Here is a 22,580-nt window from a genome sequence, read left to right as displayed (position 1 = left end):
GAGAGAGAGAGAGAGAGAGAGAGAGAGAGAGAGAGAGAGAGAGAGAGGTCCTAGCCTGTGCCTCCTGGGAGATGGCCCCTCCCAGGGATCTGGTGTGCCCAGGAGTCAGGCAGCCTGGGGGCAGAGCTGAAGGGAGGGCCTGGGAACTGTGTCCACCATGCCCATCAGGTGTGTCTGGGTGGGAGGTGGTGAGCTACACCAGGTGGGTGTGGGGAAGGAGAGGAGATCAAGGAGAGAGCGAGAGCAGATGCTGAAGGAGAGAAGGGGGCAGCATGGAGAGCTGAGAATGGGGCAGACAAGAGGGCCCAGGGAGGCACCTCAGACAGCTGAGCCAAGGAGGGTGGGAGTTGCTGGGAGCGTAAAGGGGTGGGAGAGCAAAGGCTGTGGGGTCTGGGCTGGGGGAGAGGATGGACATCAGGGTCAAGGTAAGGAGTGAAGCTGGCTATGGGTCATGGTTTGGGGAGGAGTGGGCAGAGAGTCAGGGCTGAAGACAGGGATAGGCTGAAGTTAGGGGGTAGGGAGCAGTTTTGCCTCCCCCACTCTGCTGATTTAGGTCCCTAGATTAGCTTTAATTCTGCCTTTGCAAGGGGAAAATCATAGTTTTTATTGGACATATCCCAGACTCAGTGTTATCCTGCCTCCTAGAATAAAAGAAAAGGAGAGACGCTTTCCTGCCCTGGGGCTCAAGGGCCCATCTATCTTCAGGAAGATATGCTGAGGCTGGCTTCAAGGTGGCCCTGGACAGGGCTGGAGCACTCCAAGGAGTCAGCATGGGCAGGCAGAGCTGCCCAAAACAGGGAAGAGGATCCCTGCTGTCCGGAGCCATGTCTCAAGGGGGACCAGTGGGTCGGGCAGGCAGGAGCAACAGGGGTGCCTGGACCTGTAGCATTCACTCTGGAGGCTCCTGGGCCTGGGACAAGAGTCTCTGCTCCAGTTTGGCGTACTGGGGTAGGAGGGCCTCGTAGACCTGTAGGGGCAGAAAGAGTAGTTTAGAATGGGAAGGGAGGGAAGATGCCTCTTACATCTGGCTGCAATTTGTGATTTAAAAATTTTGTATTCCATTTACTTGCAATTTAACTTTTTTGCTGGGCAAAAGAAAGGACACATCAATTCACGAAAGAGGAAATGCTGATTTTCAAACTTATATTCTAGGATTTTTAAAACTGTAAATTATGACAGGAAATCAATTTTTGTTACCAAATCTACAAAAGTTTAAAAAATTCTGGTACCAGAAAATGGCTGCCTCATTGCATAGCTGGTGAAAGTTGGTAGTATAACCCTTTTGGAAGTAAACTTGACTTTCATACCTGTATTAAGATGTCCATAGCCTGTTATTCAGTTATTCTACTTCTGTGAAGCTCTCCTAAGGATATAACCCTAAATGTAGACCACTAAGGGTCTTCTTACACACTACTAAATATTGAGACTCATGATACTAGCATGGGCCACACCCTGGCCCTCAGAAGGGTAGACTGGAGCAACACGGCCTGTTGGCAGAGTGGCTGCAGGTGCTCCTCTTCAACGGGATACCAGGTAGTGGTTCATACAGCAGGTCACACACCTATCCAGGAGAGGGTCTCTTTGCCTCCCCACATTCCCTACTCTCTCACCCCCAGCATGTAGCTCAGGTACAAGGAGTTGAGAGCCACATCATATAAGTGCAAGAACCATCCTGGCTTCAAAACGTCATGCCCCACAGGAGTATCTCTTACAATAACTTATTAGGACATGTCCAGGAGTCACTGCACTCAGGGAAGCCCTAAGTAAGACTTTCCACCGGGTATTTACAGTTTTCCCAAACAAATACCACTTTTACATAAGCAATGTTGTCTGGTAACACTGTTGATATTCCATTTTTATTAGATCTCAAGGGAAACAGAGCTAGAAAGTTAACTTTAAAAGTCAAATTCTCATGTGGGATAGGAAAGGAGTGTGCTGTGTAATAAACCCAAACCAAAAAACCAACAAGGGAAAAAGGACCAGAAAGAAACACAACCCTACATTCTTATCTTTCATTCCTCTTTTTTTTAGCTTTAGCAGTTTTCACCTGTGGCTGTAATCTAGCGTGAGAAATGGAGGTGCACTTCAGGTGAGCACATGTTTTCTTATAGACAACAACACTAAGACCAAGGGACCCAGGCTGGGCACGGTGGCTCTTGCCTGTAATCCTAGCACTCTGGGAGGCCGAGGCGGGAGGATTGCTTGAGCTCAGGAGTTCGAAACCAGCCTGAGCAAGAGCGAGACCCCGTCTCTACTAAAAATAGAAAGAAATTAATCAGACAACTAAAAATGTATAGAAAAAATTAGCCGGGCATGGTGGCACATGCCTGTAGTCCCAGCTACTCAGGAGGCTGAGGCAGGAGGATCGCTTGAGCCCAGGAGTCTGAGGTTGCTGTGAGCTAGGCTAATGCCACAGCACTCTAGCCTGGGCAACACAGTGAGGACTCTGTCTCAAAAAAAAAAAAAAAAAAAAAGGAAGTGTGTGAAAAGAGACTCTGCCCAATGCCACCCTCTGATTCCTGCCTTTGAATACAGTTGTGTGAGGACATGATGTTTGGAGAAGCTGCTGACATCCTGTGGCCGTTTGGAGCACATCTGGAGCTGCACTATCCTACATGGTAGCCTTGGAACATGCCTAGAACTATAAGTATAAAGTGCCCACAAAATTTCCAAAGCTTCATATAAAATAAAAAAGAATGTAATATATCACATTAGTAACTTTTCTAATTGATTACATGTTGAAATGACAGTATTTTGGATATGTTGGATTAAATTAAATATATTATTAAACTTAACTTTGCCTGTTTTTTATTTATTTTTATTTCTAAAAAATGAGACTAATATAAATTTAAAATGACACATATGGCTTACATTATGTTCCCACCATCCATCACTGATCTGGGGAATTGCAGGGAACATGACCTAGAACCCTGATGTTGAACCACTGAACCCACGTTACCTTCAGATTTCCTGTTACATAATAAAACCATTTTGGTCAAGGATTCTTTTAAAGCCTCACAATTAGCAGGTGAAAAGGAGGCAGGACAGATGTGCCCCCTTCACAGATAAAGAAACAGAAGTCTGGAGATGAGGAGTGCTGCTCAAGGTCACATGAAGACCGCATGGTGAATGAGAGGCAGAATAAGAATCAGAACCCAAACGCTCTGTATCTCGGTGTAGGATCTCTCCACTGCATGGAGCGGCCTCTTAAACATAAGGACACACAGCAGAAAAATAGTAGAAGCCTGAGCACATCTGTGTGTATGGTTTGTCTGGTCATCTGGAAAGCATGAGCTCCTGTTTCCAAGATATGTTGGGAGACAATTCTCCATGTTTCTACATGCCTTGTGATAGCTTTTTTTTCAGACTATCATTTTGAGGATGTAAGGCATAGAGACATAGATAGTGCCTTTCTCTGGGACAGAAGGATTTGTTTGCTGACAAGGATAATAAAGATAATGTCTCCTTTGGGGGCAAAGGGGGGGAGTTTTCTAAGCTCAGGATCCCTGCTGTGACACGTTACATGCACAGTATCTATCTGGGCCCACTTTGCATCACCCTGTGGAACTTGGGGGCCAAGGGAACCAGATGCAAGCATGAAGCTCCTGCTGCCTGATATACCATGAATAATAAAGCCCTTTGTCTCTGACCCAGGAGTCTTGTGTCTTCTGCCCCGCACCTATGAAACTGTGGCAGGCTCACTTGTTAGTCTGCAAGTCAGGTACATCTCAGACCTTTCACAGTTCCTTACAAGAGGTACCCGCCCCTGCCCCTGGCTGCAAGCGCCTTCTGTAAACAGGTCCAGTGGTGTGGCGAATGATGTGGTGGATCATCCAGATTCACCTTCAGGAATGAAGAACTTATTCTCCCAGCTGCTGGGGGTGCTACTGGCAGACAGCCCTCAGCTGACAGCCCCTTTTGGGGACTGCTTTAGCTGTAAAGAGCTGCCTCACTTCATCCTGGGGTGGCCCACATGCAATGACTGATTGACATGGGATATAAAGGCCCAGCCCCTCAGCCCAACTGGGTCAAACTCTAAAGGGTCATCTCAACTTCAGAACTTCCCGCAGGATAGGCTGAGGACTCCATGAGATTGCACTGCAGCTCACCTCCTCCCTCTGTCTAATCCTGACTCCTCCGTTTCCCTTCCACCGGTGTGGATCCCAAGAGCAACCTCCAAGAAACCTTGCATATCTTAGTTGACATCTCAGACTCTGCTTTCTGGGTAACCCAACCTGCAACAAGTGGGCTTGGCCTGCACAGGGATTTCCTGGCCTGGGTGACTGCACAGCTATCTTGGATCAGACTTGAGATTTGAGTGCTAGAAACCTAGAATGTTTTGCGCTTCAGTGACAGAGTCTTTCAGTAGCTTCTCTAGCCCAGTGACATGGAAGGGCCTGCCCTGAGGCATACAGAACAATGGAGATATGCCCAGTAATCCACCTGACCCCTGGCTGTGAAATCAGCAATATGTGAGTTCCAGCTGACAACCTGGTTTGTTTTGCTCCATTTTCTTGATAATTTCAAAAAAGCAGAATTTCCCTTTTAGTTGAGCATACCAGATTTAACGTAGGTGATCTTTTTGGAAAAAAAAACCTAGTTGCTTTCATAATGCAAATGCTACGACCAAATTCTGATAGTCTCTTACCTGAGAAGCTCCCGGGCTTGGGGTAGCAGCTAGTGTGGGATTTGAGGCTAACTTCACAACCTCTGAAAAGGGCACATCTGTCCCACCTGCAAGGCCTAGAAGGGAAAAGTCATTTCACATCAGTGTATTTTGCAAATGAAGATGTTAACTGTAAACAGCATAAAGGATCTCACTGGGGTGATAAAATGTTCTAAAACTGGATTATGTTGATGGTTGCACAACTAAACATCATTGAATTGTACACTTAAAACAGGTGATTTTTATGTCATATGAATTGTGCTTTGATAAAATTGTTTTAAAAAAAGGAAAAGAAAAATGTTAAGCGCAGGCCTGTCTTCAACAGGGCCTAGTTTGTCTTGTTCATTGTGGAGGTGCCTTTCATGGAATGGGCCAGTTAACCCCACTATGTGACAGAAGGGGAGGGTCTCCTGGCCTCTCCTCTCTCCCCTCATCACCATATTCTGGCCAGCCTGTCTGCCCTCCGCTTGTTTTCCTTCAGTGCCTTGTCACTGTACGGAATGTTCTTTCCACCTTCATGTACCTACTCCCTTCTCCTTGGCTAAGTTGCAGCTAAGAACATCAGTTGTTTGGGAGGCCCTTTCTAGCCCTCCTCTAGCCCTCAGCACCATCTGCTTTTCCTCAGAGAAATTTTCACAATTCATGGCCACATATTTGGGTGATTATTTATTTAAAGTCCCTCCTTTGCTGAGCTGTAAACTCCAGGAGGCCAGAGACTGTCTCTCTGGGTCGCCACCAAAGCTGCGGTGCCTAGGACTCTGTCTGGCATTCAGGAGGTGCTCAATAAATACTCAGCAAGCAAATGAGTAGCAGGGCCGGAGAAGAGGGAAGGTTGACATAGGTGGACAAGAAACGACGAGGAATTTCTAGGCAAGTTAAGCAGTAGTATGAGATTGACAGAGAAACACACCACCACCAGGAGTGGAGGAGGGTCTCCTGAAGATACGAGGGCCAGTTTTCCTGACCAAATGCTAGAAAACCCCACCTCGGAATAGCTGAGGGAATGGAATGGTGGTGGGGTAGCCAGCACAGAAACTGAGTCCAAAGACTCTGGTCCCATCTTCACACATATTCACAGACTGGCTGGGGAGAAGGGATCTCCAAATAAAGTGGCTAATATGACTCTGGGTAGGGACAGGCGAGCTTGGATTTAGCTCAGGCCTTGGTTTTGGAGGACAGAGCAGGGCAGTGCCCCAGGTACCCTTTGGCAACTAAATGAGCATGCAAAGGGACAGATAAAAACAAAACACAGTGAAGTCCCTGCAGGGTAATTAATTCCTTTCCCATTTCTGCAAAAAGAGGACTATGAAGTGGACCCCGGACTTCTCAGCAGCAACACTGAAGGCCAAAATATTATGGAACAGTACTTTCAAAGTTCTCAGGAAAAATATTTTGAACTTAGAGTCTTTTATCGATCATTCTTTGGGAGGGTGAAACAAAAGACCTTGTTGGACATGGACATGTCAGACCTCAAAATTATCTCCTACTGAGTTCTCCCTTAAAATATTTATTTAGGGGGGAGCATAGAAACAAAGAAGAAAGAAACTGCAGGAAGGTAAAAAAGAAAAAAGAAAAAAGAAAAAACTCATAGGTAAGTGCAAATAAAAACCAATAGGATACAAAATGTACTTAAAAACAAAACAATCTTAAAATAAATTCCCAAGTGATCTTGGTATAGGAGGTGGATGGGGTGGGGAGGGATGGGAATAAAAGAGCAAGAAGTTAATTAAGAGATGAACATGTTCCCTGACTAATTCTGAAGGTTGACAGAAAAACATATGTTTAAATAGGTAAGTTAAAAAGTTAAGAGTAAACATGCAAAGAATAGAACCACTAGAGGGAAAGGATGAAGCCCTTAAAGTACACGCGCAGCTGGAGGAGGTCTTGAGCAGGCAGAGGACAGGGCAAATTGATCCAAATTGGAGGAGGAATGCCCTTGTGGGCATGTGCTGCTCCCTCCAGAACGCTCCTAGGCAGGAGACCTTCCTTTAATATCTGGAGTTTCAGCTAGGCCTGATCAGAGCAATCGTCCCCCATGGAGCTGTCCAGGGTCCTGGACTGCTTGGGCTTAAAGTCTTCCCCCTTGTCTCAACTTCTTGTTTTTGCTGAAAAGACTGCTCTGGACTTCACCCATCCCTCCCACCCTCCAGCTGTCCAGACCCATGCCCATATGCCCTCAAGCAAACCCTGTGTCCTTTTCTAGTGTCCTTGTGCTAAACCTGACTCTGACCAGGCCTGGTTCAGTTAGGACCTGGCTTCCCTTTCCCCACTTTAAGTAGAGAATGAAAGAATAGAAGATATGGGGCTGGGCGCGGTGGCTCACGCCTGTAATCCTAGCTCTCTGGGAGGCTGAGGCGGGCGGATTGTTTGAGCTCAGGAGTTCGAAACCAGCCTGAGCAAGAGCGAGACCCCGTCTCTACTAAAAATAGAAAGAAATTAATTGGACAACTAAAAATACATAGAAAAACTTAGCCGGGCATGGTGGTGCATGCCTGTAGTCCCAGCTACTCGGGAGGCTGAGGCAGGAGGATCGCTTGAGCCCAGGAGTTTGAGGTTGCTGTGAGCTAGGATGACGCCACGGCACTCTAGCCCGGGCAACACAGTGAGACTCTGTCTCAAAAAAAAAAAAAAAAAAGAATAGAAGATATGGGTTGATCCTTGCTTGCTGGAAGGGAGAACAATGAAGCTACAGCCCCCAAGACTACAGTGTCCCCAAAGACTGGGAACACTTCATTCACCCCTTACCACACTCCTCAGTCCAGCCAGTGCTCCAACCACTTCCAGGGACAGCTGTCACCCTCTATCAACCTACCATGAAAAGCTCGGTATGCAGAGCCCACACAAGCTGAGTTGGCTGTGTCTATGACATACACGGGGGCACCAAACACATCTGCAAGCACCTGGAAGGGACACAGAGGTTTTACTGTGGTAAGTCATTCCTCAGAGGGAATGTGGACATTTTGGGATGCCTTTTTCCAGGTTCTCCCTCCTCCTATGTCTTCCGACCCCTTCCATTCTACCTCTACTGCCCTAAAGGGAGTGCACTTGGCCATGCTGCCCTGGAGACCATGTGATCATAGAAGCAGAATGACCTGGGGGAGTCCCTAGTGGAGAGCCATAGCTCCCCAGGCTGTCCCTGTACTTTTTAACCATCTACCAAAGGCAAGGCAGAAGGTTTAGGAAGTATATCTAGCAAATGCATTGACCTAGAGCTGGGGACATCTGGGTATTAAACTAATATTAATAAGCCCCCCAAAATCCAAACTAACAAAGCATGTTTTATGGGGATAATGATACAATTTTCCATCTAGGTCCAAAAAATAAATTGCATAAATTTAGAATGGAGGACCTGTACTAAGAGGACTTCACATGGAAAAAACCTGGGGGGAGGGTCTTAGTTGACCAGAGATATTGCAGTAGGTGCCACTGATGCCCACCCAGATCCCCTTCACTGGCCCAGGGTACAGCCCTCCCCCAGCTGCTGTTTGAGTATAGGCTGCTAATGGCTCACAGCACTCCCTCAAGAGAACTGACCTTGGCTGAGCAGAGGCTGCCGTTCATGGGAGATTATACTAACCCTTCCCCAGGGCAGAGAGTTGGCCCCTTGACCTAAGATAGAATCAGCTCTACGGTGTAATTCATGCTCTCAAGCTCCCCCTGGGATGGCGCTGAAGCCGACTCTAGCCAAGACCACATGTTTGCTTACCCTTCTTCCCCCATCCTATCCTGAGCCCTTCACTCCCTTCTTCCTGGAAGCACTCTCAACAAAGCACAGAAGAATTCCCATTTCAGGCTCTGTTTCTAGAACATCTTACCTAAGACAGGTATATCACAAGTTAGTAATTCATGCAATTATTCCAACAGGGCAGCCTCAGGCTATACCCAAAAATACAGAATGTCCTCAAAAGAGGACCTGATGGCCCCACAATGTGACAGCTTGAGTGTCAGATATCTGCAGGTTGGTTCCAGTTTTGGTCATATGTTTCTAGCGCAATGGAGGACCAGAAGGACAGTGACAGAGTCTGGCAACTATGTTACAAGAGGACTGACCGGAGAATTAGAGAGTTAAATTGGAAAGGAGAAGGTTTGCCATGTGGAAGAACAGGCGCTCTCCATGTGACTCCAGAGGCCAGTGCTGATGGATTGTACAGGGCAGAAGAATTCACCTGAATATGAGACAGAACCTGCTCACAGTGTGAGCTGTAAGGCAATAGAGCTGCTTCCTGGAGGGAGTGGACTGTGAGCTCCCCAGTCCTGAAGGAGTGGGAACGGTGCAGTCCTTGCTGTTGAGTCTCTGGTTCTTACAAGTAACAGACGTGGGAAAGCCACAGTGCAGGGCCCACCACCAGCACTTACCTGTAAGATGTCTCTATTGTGGGACGCTCCTCCAGTGGCCAAAATCTTTGTCTTGGGCACTGCAAGGGAAAAGAAAAAAATAAAATAGCTGTGGCAATTCCCCCAAGGCAGAAAGAGTTGTTTTTCCAAAGTTCTTCAGCCACAAAGGATGATGATGGGCTTATGCCTCCAGCTTATCACACAGGACTAGGGAGCGATCCAAAGCTGACTCTTCCATGAAGGCCTGTCACGTGTCATTTGCTTGTGAGGTTGCTGCCCCATCCACCTTTACTGTCCTACCTTTGTGTAATTTGTTTTTTAAATCTCAACAAAGCAAGAATTGAAGGGAACTTCCTTAAATTGATAAAGGCCATATACCTAAAACTGATAACAAACATCATTCTTAACAGAAAGGTTTAGAAGCATTCTCTTTAAGACTAGTACGCTAACAAGAGTCCAAAATGGCCTCCAAATGACCCCTGTGTCCTACTATTATACCCTCTCACATTCAATAGGGTCGACTCATGTACCCACTAGGACTGTGTGTAAATAATGGAGTGACTTCCAAGACTAGGTGATAAAAGATATTGAGACTTCCATCTTGCTGTGATACAGATCACTCTCTTGGATCACTCCCTCAGTGGGAAGCCAGCTGCCACATCATGAAGACACTTAAGCAGCCCTATAGAGACGTCTGCATGGCAAGTGACTGGGGACTCCTGCCAACAACCATGTGAGTAACTTGGCTTGGAAGCAGATCCTCCAGCCTGAGTCAAGCCTTCAGATGAGTGCAGTCCCAGCTGACATCCTGAAAGCAGCCTCAGGAGGGATGCTCAATCAGAATCACCCAGCTATGCTGATCCCAGATTCCTGACTCACAGACATTGTGTAAGAAAACAAATGTTCATTCTTGTTTTAAGCTGCGAAATTTTGAAGTAATTTGTTACAGGGCAATAGATAATTAATACAACTACGAACAAAACAAAGATTCACCGCATCCAGTATACTGTGTAACATAGTACTAGATATACCAGTCAATGCCATAAGACAAAAAACCCAAAAAGTATAAGGACTGAAAGAAAAGAAAACTATCATTATTTGCTGACCATAGGTCATCTACTTAGAAAAAATAAAAAACAAGCAAACTAATAAAACTAATAAGAGTTTAATAAGCTTGCCATATATGCGATGAATTTATAATAATCAATGGCATTTCTAATAATAGTCAACTAGCAAATGTAACAGAAAATAAATTGTCATTTACACTGGCAACCAGAAATGTAATGTAGCCAAGAAATACCTTAGCAAAGAATTCAAAGGTCTCTATGAAGAAAAAATTTAAGCTGTTACTGAAGGACAAAAAAATAATATCTAAATAAATGAAAAGATAGTCCATGATCTTAGATGGATATGAATTAACATTATAAACATGTCAATTTTTTTAAAATTAGTATATAAATTCAATCCAACCTAAATAAAAATTCCAATTGTATTTTTTTTAAAGAACTGAACCAATTTACTATAAAATATTTATGGAAAAATAAAGATCTATAAACAGCTAAAACAGTATTTAAAAAAGAAAAGCGAGATGGGGTCCTATTTCATTCTTCTGCATGTGGCTATCCAATTTTCCCCATACCATTTGTTGAATAGGGCTTCCTTTCCCCAGTGTATGTTGTTGTCTGCTTTGTTGAAGATCATGGTTGTAAGTAGATGGTTTTATTTCTGGGTTCTCTATTCTGTTCCATTGGTCTAGATCTCTACTTTCATACCAGCATCATGCTGTTTGGTTACTATAGCCTTGTCGTATAATTTGAAGTCAGGTAATGTGATGCCACCAGATTTGTTCTTTTTGCTTAAGATTGCTTTGGCTAACCACTGCGAGATTTAGTTTCCTACTTTGTGAAGTGGGAGTGATACCAGCATCTACCTCAGAGGTACTGTGTTAATAAGGATGAAGTGTTGGGCACATAGTCAGTGCCCAACAAATGCTGGCAGCTATTAGTATCATGACTATCATTCTTACACAAAGTGCCTCTTTTTTCTTTTTAGACTCCATTAAAACCCTCCATGAGATGAAGACTGACCAAGAACAAAAACTCAAGCTGGCCAATTCACATGGCAGCCTGGAGAGTGATGCCTCATGTTTGTAACTCTGTTGAGTTCCAAGCATATTCATTAAGCGATCACCCGACAGAGCTGGCAAAACACGTTTGATTCTGTATTTAAGCTTGCTAAGAGGATAAGGAACTTTATGCTATTTTACACAAGAAATGCTTTAAAAGCTGGGAATAATGTCATAATCCTGTTAGCCCCTCCTGAGTCCATGTGGACTTTCTACCCTGACTGCCTCTCCCTGTACACTGGGCTGTCCCCTCCGAAGTACTCGCTCCCAACAGCCAGAGGACTCCTGCCAGGCACTCAGCATTACATTGTGAGATTCACCCATTTTGTTGTGTGCAGTTGAGGCTGGTTCATTTTCATTTCTGTGTTGTATCCTGATACATGAATGCACTACAGTGCATTTATCCTGTCTACACCTAACAAGTACTGGATTGCTTCCACTGTTAAGCATAATGCTGCAATGAATATTCTAATGTACTTCTTCAGTGAACATGTACACAAACTCCTGTTGTGCACTTACTTAGAAATGAGGTTGCTGGGTAGGCATAGATTCAGCTTTAGTAAATGCTAACAGGTTTTCCAAGAGGTTTACCTAATGTGTATTTTTATACTATCCTTTTACTTGGTTGGTTCAAAGACATAAAACATATACTACATAGAAGTTGGATTGCCCATAAAAGTGTCATAAGGAGGCCCTCAAGCAAAGAGGCTTCAGAGGTTTTTCTACCTTCTAGAGTGACAACAGTTGCTGCTCAGAGGGACAAATACATCTCAGAAACCAGGACTCCATCGTTGGCCAGCCAGACCCCAGACCACTCCAATGCCATCAGTTAGGGGAATTCACTGATCTCCTAAAGCTTCCTACTCCCTAGCTCAAGTTCTCAGAAATCCCTCTCTCCTCCTTTTGCCTGCTCTCAGCTTTGGATCTGCCCTCTCCATGCCAGTTGCTGTGCTTTGAATATTTGTCCCCTGTAGAACTCTTACAGAAACTTAATCCCCACTGCGGCAGTATTGAGAGGTGGGCTCTTTAAGAGGTGATTGGGTCACGAATGCCCTCATGAATGGATTAATCCACTCATGGATTAACAGATTAATGGGTTATCATGGGAATGGGACTGAGCTGGCACACTCAGCTCCCTTGCCATGTGACACCCTGCACCACCTCAGGACTCTGCAGAGAGTCAGAAGGCTCTCACCACATGTGGCCCTTTGACCTTGGACTTTTCAGCCTCCATAATTGTAAGAAATAAATTCACTTTCCTTGTAAATTACCCAGGTTTAGGAATTCTGTCGTAAGACACAGAAAACAGACTAAGACACCAGTCTTCTGCGTTTTCATAGGGATACTACATCCCTATACTTCTCTTTCTAAGCTGAAAGGCCCAGACAGTGCCCCATAGGCAGGAGGGTCCTGGCCAGGCTAGGAGGACTCAGTGCTAGCTTGAAGGATGCTCCACAGTGGTGGCATCATGGCTTCAGGCCAGACCCTGCATTGCCCATGTCCTTGGAGTCCAGAGTTCAATATGTTTTATCTATAGCTTAAAGCTTAGGGTTATAGGAAGACCTCTCCCAAGTCCTACAGTTTCTGGCCAAGGGGTCAGGCTACTGGAGACAGAACTGAGAAGCAGGAACACCTGCCCCTATGCTATGCCTGCCCACAAGTGCCAGTCGACTCACTTTCTCACCCCACCTCAGGGCCAGGCTTCATCTCCCTCTTGCATGAGGCCCCCTGTTAAGAGAGCCTTAACAGACACTGTCCCCCAGTCCTGGCCCCAGGGTGGTAGCTGGGTCCTGAGTCCCCACCCCAGGACACATCCCGCTAGCGGTTCACTTACTGACTCGATAGCCCAGGCCTTCTGCGTGAATCCTCTTGGCCATGAATTGTCCTTCGATCAGTGCTCGAACCTCCACGTCCTTGGGGAATGCTGAGACCTATCTCCAGGAAAAGGTGGGCACAGAGTGAGGCACTCTCGTGGACCATTCATGCGTGTGTGTGTGTGTGTGTGTGTGTGTGTGTGTGGTGTGTGTGTTTATCTTTTTAAACAACAGCCCAGATTTGGAACTCATAGCTGGGCTCTTTAACCAAGGGGTCCCCAACCTACGGTGAGTTGTATAATTATTTTGTTATACATTACAATGTAATAATAATAGAAATAAAATGCATAATATATGGACTTTCAAGTGCTTGAATCATCCTAAAACCATCCCCCTCCCACCCCCGGTCCATGGAAAAATTGTTTTCTGTGAAAACAGTCCCTGGTGCCAAAATGTTTGGAGACTGCTACTATCCACTAACTTTGCCTGTCTCACACACACACACAAGCTCACAGCCTCACATGCATGCCACTGGGGAGCCACAGGCATCACAGAGCTCAGTCTCAGGCAGCCAAGGTTCAAGTTCTGACCGTACCATTCAGCCTCATGACCTCGAATAAGTTATGTAAGTCTTGCCAAGTGTCATTTTCTTTAACAGAACTGAGGTAATAGTGGCACCTGTTTTTTAGGGTTGTTGTAATGATCAAATTAGGTGAAGAGCCTGGAATACCCAGTTGACATTCGCTAAGCGAGAGCCACAAGCCTACGCTGAGGACCCACGACTGTGGAGTGCCCTTCAACCTGGCCTAAGGGGCATCAAGCTCCGGCTCGACCCTGCTTCTGCAGCACTGAGACCCCCGACTATGCCGCTCTCTCCCTCACAAACTGTGACGCTGTCCAGTTTCCAAAGTGTTCCCTCTGCCCGAAATCTGCTCCACTCTTCCCACGGCGAGATCCTTCTCACCCTTTCAGGTCTCAGCCTATGGGCCACCTTTTGAGGCAAGCCTGTGCCCAATGACCCCTCCTAGGGCAAGTCCCCAGCCCACCCACTGCCTTCTTTTGCGGTACTCTGCTCTTCCCTTTCTAGCCATATCACATGCTGTGACCAACTGTCTCCAAGAGGCACCTGGGACATGAAGAAACCCCACAAAAGCCAGAGGGTAGCATATAATTCCACCCCGGCTAAAGGCAGGTTAGGGACCTCAGCATATGACAGGATGCTCTCAACAGCCTAGAAAGGGTCTGGGAAGACTGGCTCCTCCCTCTGGCCTCATCAGGACGTGCTGTCATCATTCCTTTGTCGGCTATCCATTGCTCTCCTAGATGTTGGGCTCTGTAGAGCAAGGACCACGTGCATCCTGTTCTCCTTTGTGTGCGTAATGCCTGGCACCGATCACACATATCTATCGACTGAATGAATGAAAAACACTACCTTCTCCTTGATAAATCTAGGGCTGATGTGCATAAAAGAGAACAGGCATATCCTCTCTTTCTGAATAACAGAAACCAACTGATTCTCCATCAGAAGACTGAGGCGAACTCCGTACACCTTACACAGAACCTTCCATTCACAATCCATCATGCAGTGCCATCATCTGCCATCTAATCCAATGCCAACTCTGTTACAGTCACTGAAGAGAGCATCTTACAGAAGCTCCCCAGACATTTACAGGGGTCAGAAACATCTCTCAGAGCCAAAATGTGGTGATGACTCTCTGGTAACCATCTAACAGAAATATCAATTCCAAGCAGCAAGAATCAGCTGAATCCTTCCTGGGAGAGGTCGCATGGTGGAAGAGAAAGAAAACCATCCTCAGAGACAGAGAGGATTGGTTTTGAGCCCCCTCGACCTTGTGACTCTGGGCAGGTTACTCAGCCTGAGCCTCTAAGCCTAAACTTCTCCACCTGGAAAGAGGGATAATAACACCCACCTCACAGAATTGCTTTGAGGTGGAAATGAGGAAGGTACAGAAAACCATGGGCATGGTGCCTAGCTCGATAAATGTGAGTGCCTCCCTGTCCCAGAGGCTCTTTCAGTCAGGAGGGAATTTATGATCTAAACCTGCAAGTTCTTGGTAGGTGTAGGATAAAGATCGCCAAGGAAAAAAGCTCTGTGATATTCAGTGATAGTTAGTGTTAGCCCAGAACAGAACTCTCAGGTTTTCTGTACTCCTCCTTGAGGGAAAGGAAAGTGTCTGCCTTAGGTCCTGTGGATTCCTTAGCATCTAGAATGTGCCCTGGCACGTCAAAAGTGTTTGTAATATCAGTGGATGAGTGAATGAATGAAGTTCCTGAAAGCAGCATGATTTGACAGTCAGTTGCTAAATTCAATACTCAAAAGTGGAGCCAATGTAGCTCCAAGACCAATAACATACATACCCTGTGGTTTTCTGCATTAAACCTATGACGCCCAATAATCTCAGGGGTGATCTCCATTACATCAAAATAAAAACCTGAAATAAAACCAGGAAGAGATTAGCTGTCAGTGGCTAAAAAAACAAAAGATCAGCTTCTCAACAGATTTGCACAAGAGCAGGATAAAATCACCCCACATGCCTGAATCCCTAGGCACCCTTTTGTCATCCAAGTGAGACCTGTGAATATTCTCAGTTCCTTCTCTCCAACAGGACAGGGAACCGGAGAGGCCTGGGCTAACTTTTCTTAGAGACAGCTCTTCCCACCTGGCAGCCCTGACCAGGAAGCAGCTGCCCAACCAATCCTAAAGTACGAACACAGGTTTGATCAAGGGAGGCATATCCCCTCCCTGCTCAGGCCTGCCCAGATGCTGGGCACGTTTACTGATGACCTGTGTCTCAGGCAGAAAGCTCTGTATGGGGAAGCACCAGGGCAGAGACTGTCATCTCTGATGCTGTCACCAGGAGCTTTGAGGGGACAGAAGATGCAGCTATGGCCTGATCTTCCACTCAGTATGTGGAGCAGCAGCCAAGAGGAGCCTCACGGCCACAACCTCATGCAGAAGACGGGGTCCCAAGCCAGGTTGTGAGGCTTATAGAACAGCAGTGTAGATGACGGGACTCCCTGGACTTCTCCATGGCCCTCCTCTCCCCTAGCTCACGGGGCCCCAGGCCCTGCCCCTCTGGCAGGCAGCTGCTGACCTTCACAGGCCCAGGCGTCACTACCCAGCCTACCCAGGTTTCCGCCGTTCCCCATCTCTGTGGACCGCAGTGCCTTCGAGAACTGGCTCCAGGAACAGGAAGCACACTCATCGCGGATCTTCTCTCTCATGAGGGAGCCATTTTTAAAGCTGTAGAAGTGCACATGACTCTGAGGGAGGGAGCCAGCACTCTGACTGGACCCATGAGTTTCCTGAAGAGTCCCAGGCAGAGGGACTGCAGGTCAGGCTGGACCACTCCACAGGCAGTGCCTAGGCACCCTGAACCTCAGCTATCTGAGGCTCTCCCTCAGACTGCAGGCCCCACGCTTGTCCCCGGGAGGCTCCAGAAATGCCCTTGTCCTGGGCTGTTTATACAGGAGGCTGCCACAAAGGAGCCGCAGATAGAGACAGGGAGCTGGGATTTCTGCACATTCTACCACCTGTACAATGGGGCAGGGCTGGCTAGATTTACTAGACCCACATATTCTCCAATAGTTCTTGGGGTTGGAGGCTCAGGAACTTCCTCCCTTGGTAGCTTCAGACAGGTCTCCAAAGGCCTGTGGGCAGAGCACACAGCACCTCCCATCGGTAAGAACTGTCAGGAAGCAGGATGTCCTTCCCCCATTTGTTGAGGGTCTGCCATGTGCCAGACAGGTCACAGCCACAGTAGGAAGTAAGAGCTCTTACTCTGCTCATCTTCTCAGGAAAGTGTGGCTCAGACATGCTGTGGGGTTTGCCCAAGGGCACCCAAGATACAGGGAGTGGGATTAGGATTTGAAGCTGGGCTTGGGGGACTCCCAGTCCCAGGTTCTTCCCCACCCAGCTCTGCTGTCAGCAAGAGCCGATGGGTCCCTGGGGTCTCAGGTGCCCACATGAGCCTGCTTAGTGGAATGACTTGGGGGCTCTCCACGGTGCCAGAGCTGCCTGTACCTGCTCTTCCTCCTTCCCAGGGACGCTGCAGGCCAGCACCCAGACTCACCACAGTAGTGCCATGTAGTGCTGGGCGTCAACCGGGCTGCAGAAGATATGGCCTTCCAGGGCAGGTGTGGGCTCCTGGAGCCACAGGAACAGGGTGTCGCTGGTGCCCAGGCTGACCTGGGGAGAGATGGGCAGAGGCAAGGAGCCTCAGGTTTGCCTACTCAGGCTCCCTCTGCTGGCGAGGTGCTCTGCATCCCACCTGCCTTAGCCCCGGGCACCTCCCTCTGCATGCTGCAGACCTCAGATGAAATGCCACTTCCTCAAGAAACCTCTTCTGACCATCCCACACAATGAGTCAAAAGTCAGCTCCCAAGATACAGGATCTCACGGATCCTCTGCGCCGATTGTCCAGAACTTACCACAACTACATCAGAGTAACAGTTTGGGTAATGACTGGTTCCCCATATGGCCTTCCTGCTAGATGCAGGAAGGCCTGGGTCATGTCTTCCTTATTCATCTGGGGAGCTCACGGCCTTCCCGGCCCTATGTCTGACCCTCTGCCACTGCACCCACCAAGACTGGGCACTGTCAAGGCAGGCAGGGGTCCTGCCCACTCAGCAAAGAGCAGTGCCCTTCTAAGGAAGGAGATGTGGGCCCCCTATCGCCTCCCTCAGCTGCCTTTTGCAAAGATGCTGCTGAGCCCCAGCACCCTGGTCCCCCAGGGCAGAAAGAGCCTGCGGGTGTGAGAAGTCACCTTACCGCAATGTCACCTTCCTCCAGCCTCATGCCTGCCAGCGATGCTGAGAATGTGAGGGGAGCCTCTGGTTAGCTGGAGGCCACATAAGAACCACAAAGGAAACCACAGCACCCCCAGACAGGAGCACAGTCCCCACCTTCTCCCCCCGCACCCGCATCCTAGGGGAGAGACAAGAGCAGGGTGAGCTGAGGGCTCAGGAGGCCCCAAGAGAAGGTCAAAGGGGTCAGAGGGTGGGGTCTCTGTGGTCAGGGCCTCTGGTTTGGACTGGGAAGCTTTTCCCCTGAGGGGGTCCAAATTCCCCACCACTGCCAGGTACTCCCAGGAGTGTAGAGAACCAAAGAGGCCAAGACAAGACAGGAAGGAGACACATGGCAGAGAAAGACGAAGGCTAGGTAGGAGTGATATACTAGCGGGATACTCCACCCAGCAGTATGGTAAGGAAGGGGCCGAGGTCATGTTCACGTCTGTGCCCTGCCTTACACACGAGACCCACAACAGCGATCTTTATCTGCCTTGTGTGCTGACATGCCCCAGTGCTGAAAGAAGGCCTGGCACATAGTAGGTGCTCACTAAATGCTGAGTGAATGAACACATGCGTGAAGGAGAAACAGTGGGAAGGCACAGGCGCACTCAAACACTGTGGTGAGGCTCACTCAGCAGTGTCAGAGGCCTTGGCTCCAGGAATCCCACCTCTGAGGACTCATCCCATAGTGACAAAGGGACACGACAGGATGTGCATCTCAGTGTTGTTCACGTTGCCCAAACACTAGAGCAACGCCAACCTCCAGCCACAGGGGATTGGTAAAATAAATGCTGGGACAACTATTAAAATGAGGTTGTGGAAAAATACTGCTCAGGTTGATTAAAAGAAATAAGGCTTATGCCAGGCGCAGTGGCTCACACCTGTATTCCTAGCACCCTGGGAGGCTGAGGCAGGAGGATTGCTGAGGTTGGGAGTTCGAGACTAGAATGAGCAAGAGCAAGACCCCATCTCTACCAAAAATAGAAAAAATTAGCTAGGCCTGGTAGCATGGGCCTGTAGTCCCAGCTACTCAGGAGACTGAGGCAGGAGGATCGCTTGAGCCCAGGAGTTTGAGGTTGCTGTGAGCTATGATGACATCACTGCATTCTCCCCAGGGTGACAGATCAAGACCCTGTCTCACACACACACACACACAAAAGAAACAATGCTCATTTAGGAGCACAGAAAGAAGACAGAAAGGATAGACATCACAATTTTAACCCTAATTTGGTGGCTTGTTAGGGAAAGGACTACTTTTCCTGGGGTGGGACTGAGGGGGAGCAGTCAGGGTGCTACTCAGCATGGCCCAGGGGGCCTTTCTTCAAAGACCTGAGGGCCCCTCTGGGAGTGGCTTCAGGAACCCCTAGAGGAGAGGAGGGAAGAGGAAAAGCCAGAGAGGAGACAAGGTGTCTGGACAAGAAACCGTCACAGCTACAGGTCAAATGACAGGACAGAGATTCAAAACCAGGTCCTCAAGGAAAAGTTGGAAGAACTGAGATGTTCAGAAAAGACAGGTTGGAGGGTGGATAGGCATGGCTGCCTTCTGTAATTCCTGAGGAGTTTGCACCTGGAGGGGCAGCCTAACCTACGAGTGTCTCCTGGGGGCAGAGTCAGGTAGGGCAGGTACAAAGAGTCAGATTTTGGGGGTGGGGGTACCACAGAAGAGCTTCACCAAGAGGCTGGACTGGAATTCTCAAACGTCCAACAGGGACCCAGGCAGCCTACTTGGAAAGTGACCCCGCCAGCCCTGAGGTCCTCACCTGGGTTATCCCCAGTAAAGGCCACCACTTTGCATCCTGGAGGAAATCCATAGCGCTGGACGTGGTAGGAAGAAACAGCTCCCTGAAGAGAAAAAGCAGATGCACTCTGCTCAGGTAAATCATGCCTGCACGGCACAGCCATCCACGCCTCAGGCCACAAGAACGCTACAGGCTGCAGTCACAGGAGCTGAAGGAATCTTCTGCGGAGCCTAGAATCACATCACTCCCTGTCGCAAATCAGGCACATCCCTCCGGTTCACAGATCACCAGAGGAGCCCGGTACAGGTTTGGAACCACAAGCACAAGGTCATCTTGAAAACCACTGGTCTTGAGATTTCAGGCAGCTAGAACAAACTGGTCCCCAACCTGTACCTCCTCCATAGGCTCCAAATTCTGGAGACAGTATTTACAAAAAGTAACAGGACACCAGTAAGCAAACTCACGGGGGTGGATAATGCCTTGCACGCTTGCTCTACCATCCCAGCGACTGGATTAAAAATAATCAGACATGCAGGTAGGGAACAATGTTCTAAGGAGAAAAAACCAAAAAAGGTAGGGGGGCGGGGGCGGTCACTGAGGAACCACAGCCCTTAGGGCCCCTCTGAGAGAGGCCGTGGGACCAGAGAGCAGGAACACCTTCTGGACAGGCCTGTATTCTATAGAAAGCAGAGTTATAAAAAGAAAACTTTCTTTCCTTTCTCTGACTACATCTTAGTTTCAAAAGTTTAAAATAAATGATGAGACTTTCTGGTGCCTGGGAAGAAAATTTTGCTCCACCCGGCAAAATTTTGGATTTTTATCAGAATAAGCCATCTCCTGGGAAAATAAACGTCTTGGCCTAGGTTGACTCAGGAAACAGAGCCTGAGACAGGGCTTGCATGAGGTGGTTATTTGGGGCAGTGACCCAGGAGGCAGGAGTGGGGACCTGGGAAGTGTGGACAGGGGAGGAGGGAAAGCCAGCCCAAGGGTGCGCTGTGGCACTGGTCACCACTCTGGGCAACGGGGGCTCCACACGCTGGGAGGGGGAGGGGAGGGGATCTCAGGAGCTGTGACTGGACTTGAGGACTGTCCACCTGGAGACAGGAGAGAGAGCAGTTAGCTATCCACAGCCTCCCTCGCCCCACTGGGGAAGGGTGTCCTGAGGCGGGTGAACTCCCTGCACCTCCAGGCTCACAGAGCACACGCACGGAGTCAGGGAAGCCCCAAAGCGGAAAGTGAGGGAAATGCAGCTCAGGCAGGGTGCTGTCAGGTGACATCTGCGTAAAGCCACAACGGCTGGCATAAAAGGTAAGCTGAGAGGATGCAAGGTGGGATTGAGGAGGGGCCAGCACAGTATATCTCCAAATATTTTCCCACAGAAAATGAGAGAAAGCTAACTAGGCACCGCCTTCAAAAAAAGAGATGATGCAAAACATGGATCTTGCTTGGTTTCCCTCAACACGTGACGCGTATGTGACAAATGAAAGTGCCTTTTCAGAATCAGTTCTTTCCCATCCTCAAGCTGTTTTTCTCTGCACAGGCCCCTTTTCCTGGACGCAGGTGTTCCTGGTGAAAGGCAAACAGCCTGCGGCTGTGGATGAAACATTGCCCTCAACTTACAGGAATTTAAAAGCCATGCATGGAACACCAATCCCAGTGGCTTGGCTGTTTCCTGTTTGCCCTCCCTGTGTCTTTCTGACCTGTGGCACCTATGTGAGCCTTGTGTTGTCAGCTCCTATGGGGCAGGATCACTCTTCCTTCAGCTCTGTGCACTGGCCTCCTAGCACACTTTGGATGATGATGGTTTGGCTTTGACGTTCTGCCTCATGATGGCAAAGCCTGTTCTCAGCATGTCAGTGTGAATCTTACAAGAAAAGTGCTGCTGTGGCTGAGACTCCTAATGGGGAATACCCACGACAGCTCTATCCTACTTCTGGCCCAAACCTCCCAGCTCCATGACACTCTCCAGGCCAAGAGGGTCCCCTTCTCCTTCCTTCCCACCAGCACTCTGTCCCACCAAGAGTTCTTTCTGGTTGTTCTGGCTGTGTAGCCTGTGCTACCCGCCAAAGGGCCCTAAGAGCAGGGCCCAGGTCTCTCTCTACTCCATTGCCTCCAAAGGACAGCCAAGAACAGGGCCAGCCAGCAGGATGCACAGGGCATTCACGGCCAGTGTTCATTCTGAATGGGTGGTTCCTGTCTGACGGGCACGTGTTTTGGATATTACCTGTGGGACCAGGCACTATCTTAAGCACTTTAAATATATTATCTCATCTAATTTGCACAACAGGTCTGAAGGATAAATAGTATTATTCCCTTTGTTTCAGATGAGGAAACTGAGACACAGTTTAACGTCACAGAGCTGACTAGTGGTAGAACCAGGATTCAGTCCCAAGCAGTCTGGTGCCAGGGCCCGCGCTCTGCCAGGCTTCCCGGTTTGTCCTTCTATTTTCCCCAAGAATGCCTACTTCAAGCCTGCTCGGTGGTCTCCAGTCCTAGAATTTCAGCATTCTGTGCATTTTTAGGTATCAGTCATCTTCAATTTCTTCCCTATTCTAATAAATTTCCAGTGGAATTTTCCAAAACCCCCCCACCATAAGGCAATAATGTATACACGCACCTGAGAACCTACTATGTGCAAGTCACTGATCCAGGCACTTCGATTTGACTTACGTCAAACACCTGCCTTATGCTAAACTGAAAACCCCGCGTGTGTATGCTAGTGTGTGGATGAATGAATGAATGAATGAATGAAGGGAAGAGAAAGAGCGAGAGAGAGAACTGCAGTGCTTCCCCAGTAGCTGCCTGCTCTCTGGAAAGGGGACCTACCACCACTGAGCATGACGGTACTGGGGGGCCAAGCTTCTCCTCTAAATGAGGGGCACAGGCACCAAGGCAAGCCTGGGACCAGACTTTGTCCTGTATCTGCAACAAATTCATTCCAGAACCTGAGGAAGGAAAAAAATGAAAAAACAGAAACATCTTGAAAAAGGACCTTTTGTGAAAGTGCACAAATCTGGCGGAGAGCAGATAATTCTCTTGCAGCAAACTTGTACCTGGAGCTCTTTCTTCATAGAATGTCTACAGTATGC

At 48.2% G+C, this 22,580-nt stretch overlaps 1 protein-coding gene across 2 annotated transcripts in view; it reads right to left on the bottom strand.

The window, feature by feature from the left end:
* Positions 1–226: 226 nt before the first annotated feature.
* XYLB (xylulokinase homolog (H. influenzae)) overlaps positions 227–22,580 on the bottom strand; it is a 44,780-nt gene continuing 22,426 nt past the window's right edge. The window contains exons 9-19 of one of the 2 annotated variants that reach the window (XM_012638809.1): positions 22,318–22,436; positions 19,513–19,594; positions 17,733–17,773; positions 17,035–17,150; positions 16,090–16,205; positions 15,320–15,393; positions 12,961–13,057; positions 9,023–9,081; positions 7,479–7,566; positions 4,649–4,743; positions 227–967 (exon numbers count right to left, since the gene is read on the bottom strand). In XM_012638809.1, coding sequence (XP_012494263.1) covers positions 890–967; positions 4,649–4,743; positions 7,479–7,566; positions 9,023–9,081; positions 12,961–13,057; positions 15,320–15,393; positions 16,090–16,205; positions 17,035–17,150; positions 17,733–17,773; positions 19,513–19,594; positions 22,318–22,436 — 965 coding nt within the window. In that variant the 3' untranslated portion in view covers positions 227–889. The remainder of the gene's footprint in view (positions 968–4,648; positions 4,744–7,478; positions 7,567–9,022; positions 9,082–12,960; positions 13,058–15,319; positions 15,394–16,089; positions 16,206–17,034; positions 17,151–17,732; positions 17,774–19,512; positions 19,595–22,317; positions 22,437–22,580) is intronic. The other variant, XM_012638800.1, reaches the window with a different exon arrangement.

Source organism: Propithecus coquereli, unplaced genomic scaffold, assembly GCF_000956105.1.
Source record: "Propithecus coquereli isolate 6110/MARCELLA unplaced genomic scaffold, Pcoq_1.0 Scaffold1, whole genome shotgun sequence".
NCBI classification, from domain to species: Eukaryota; Metazoa; Chordata; class Mammalia; order Primates; family Indriidae; genus Propithecus; species Propithecus coquereli.
The sequence above is the reverse complement of the archived record's forward strand: the minus strand, read 5'-3'. Positions and strand labels throughout refer to the sequence as shown.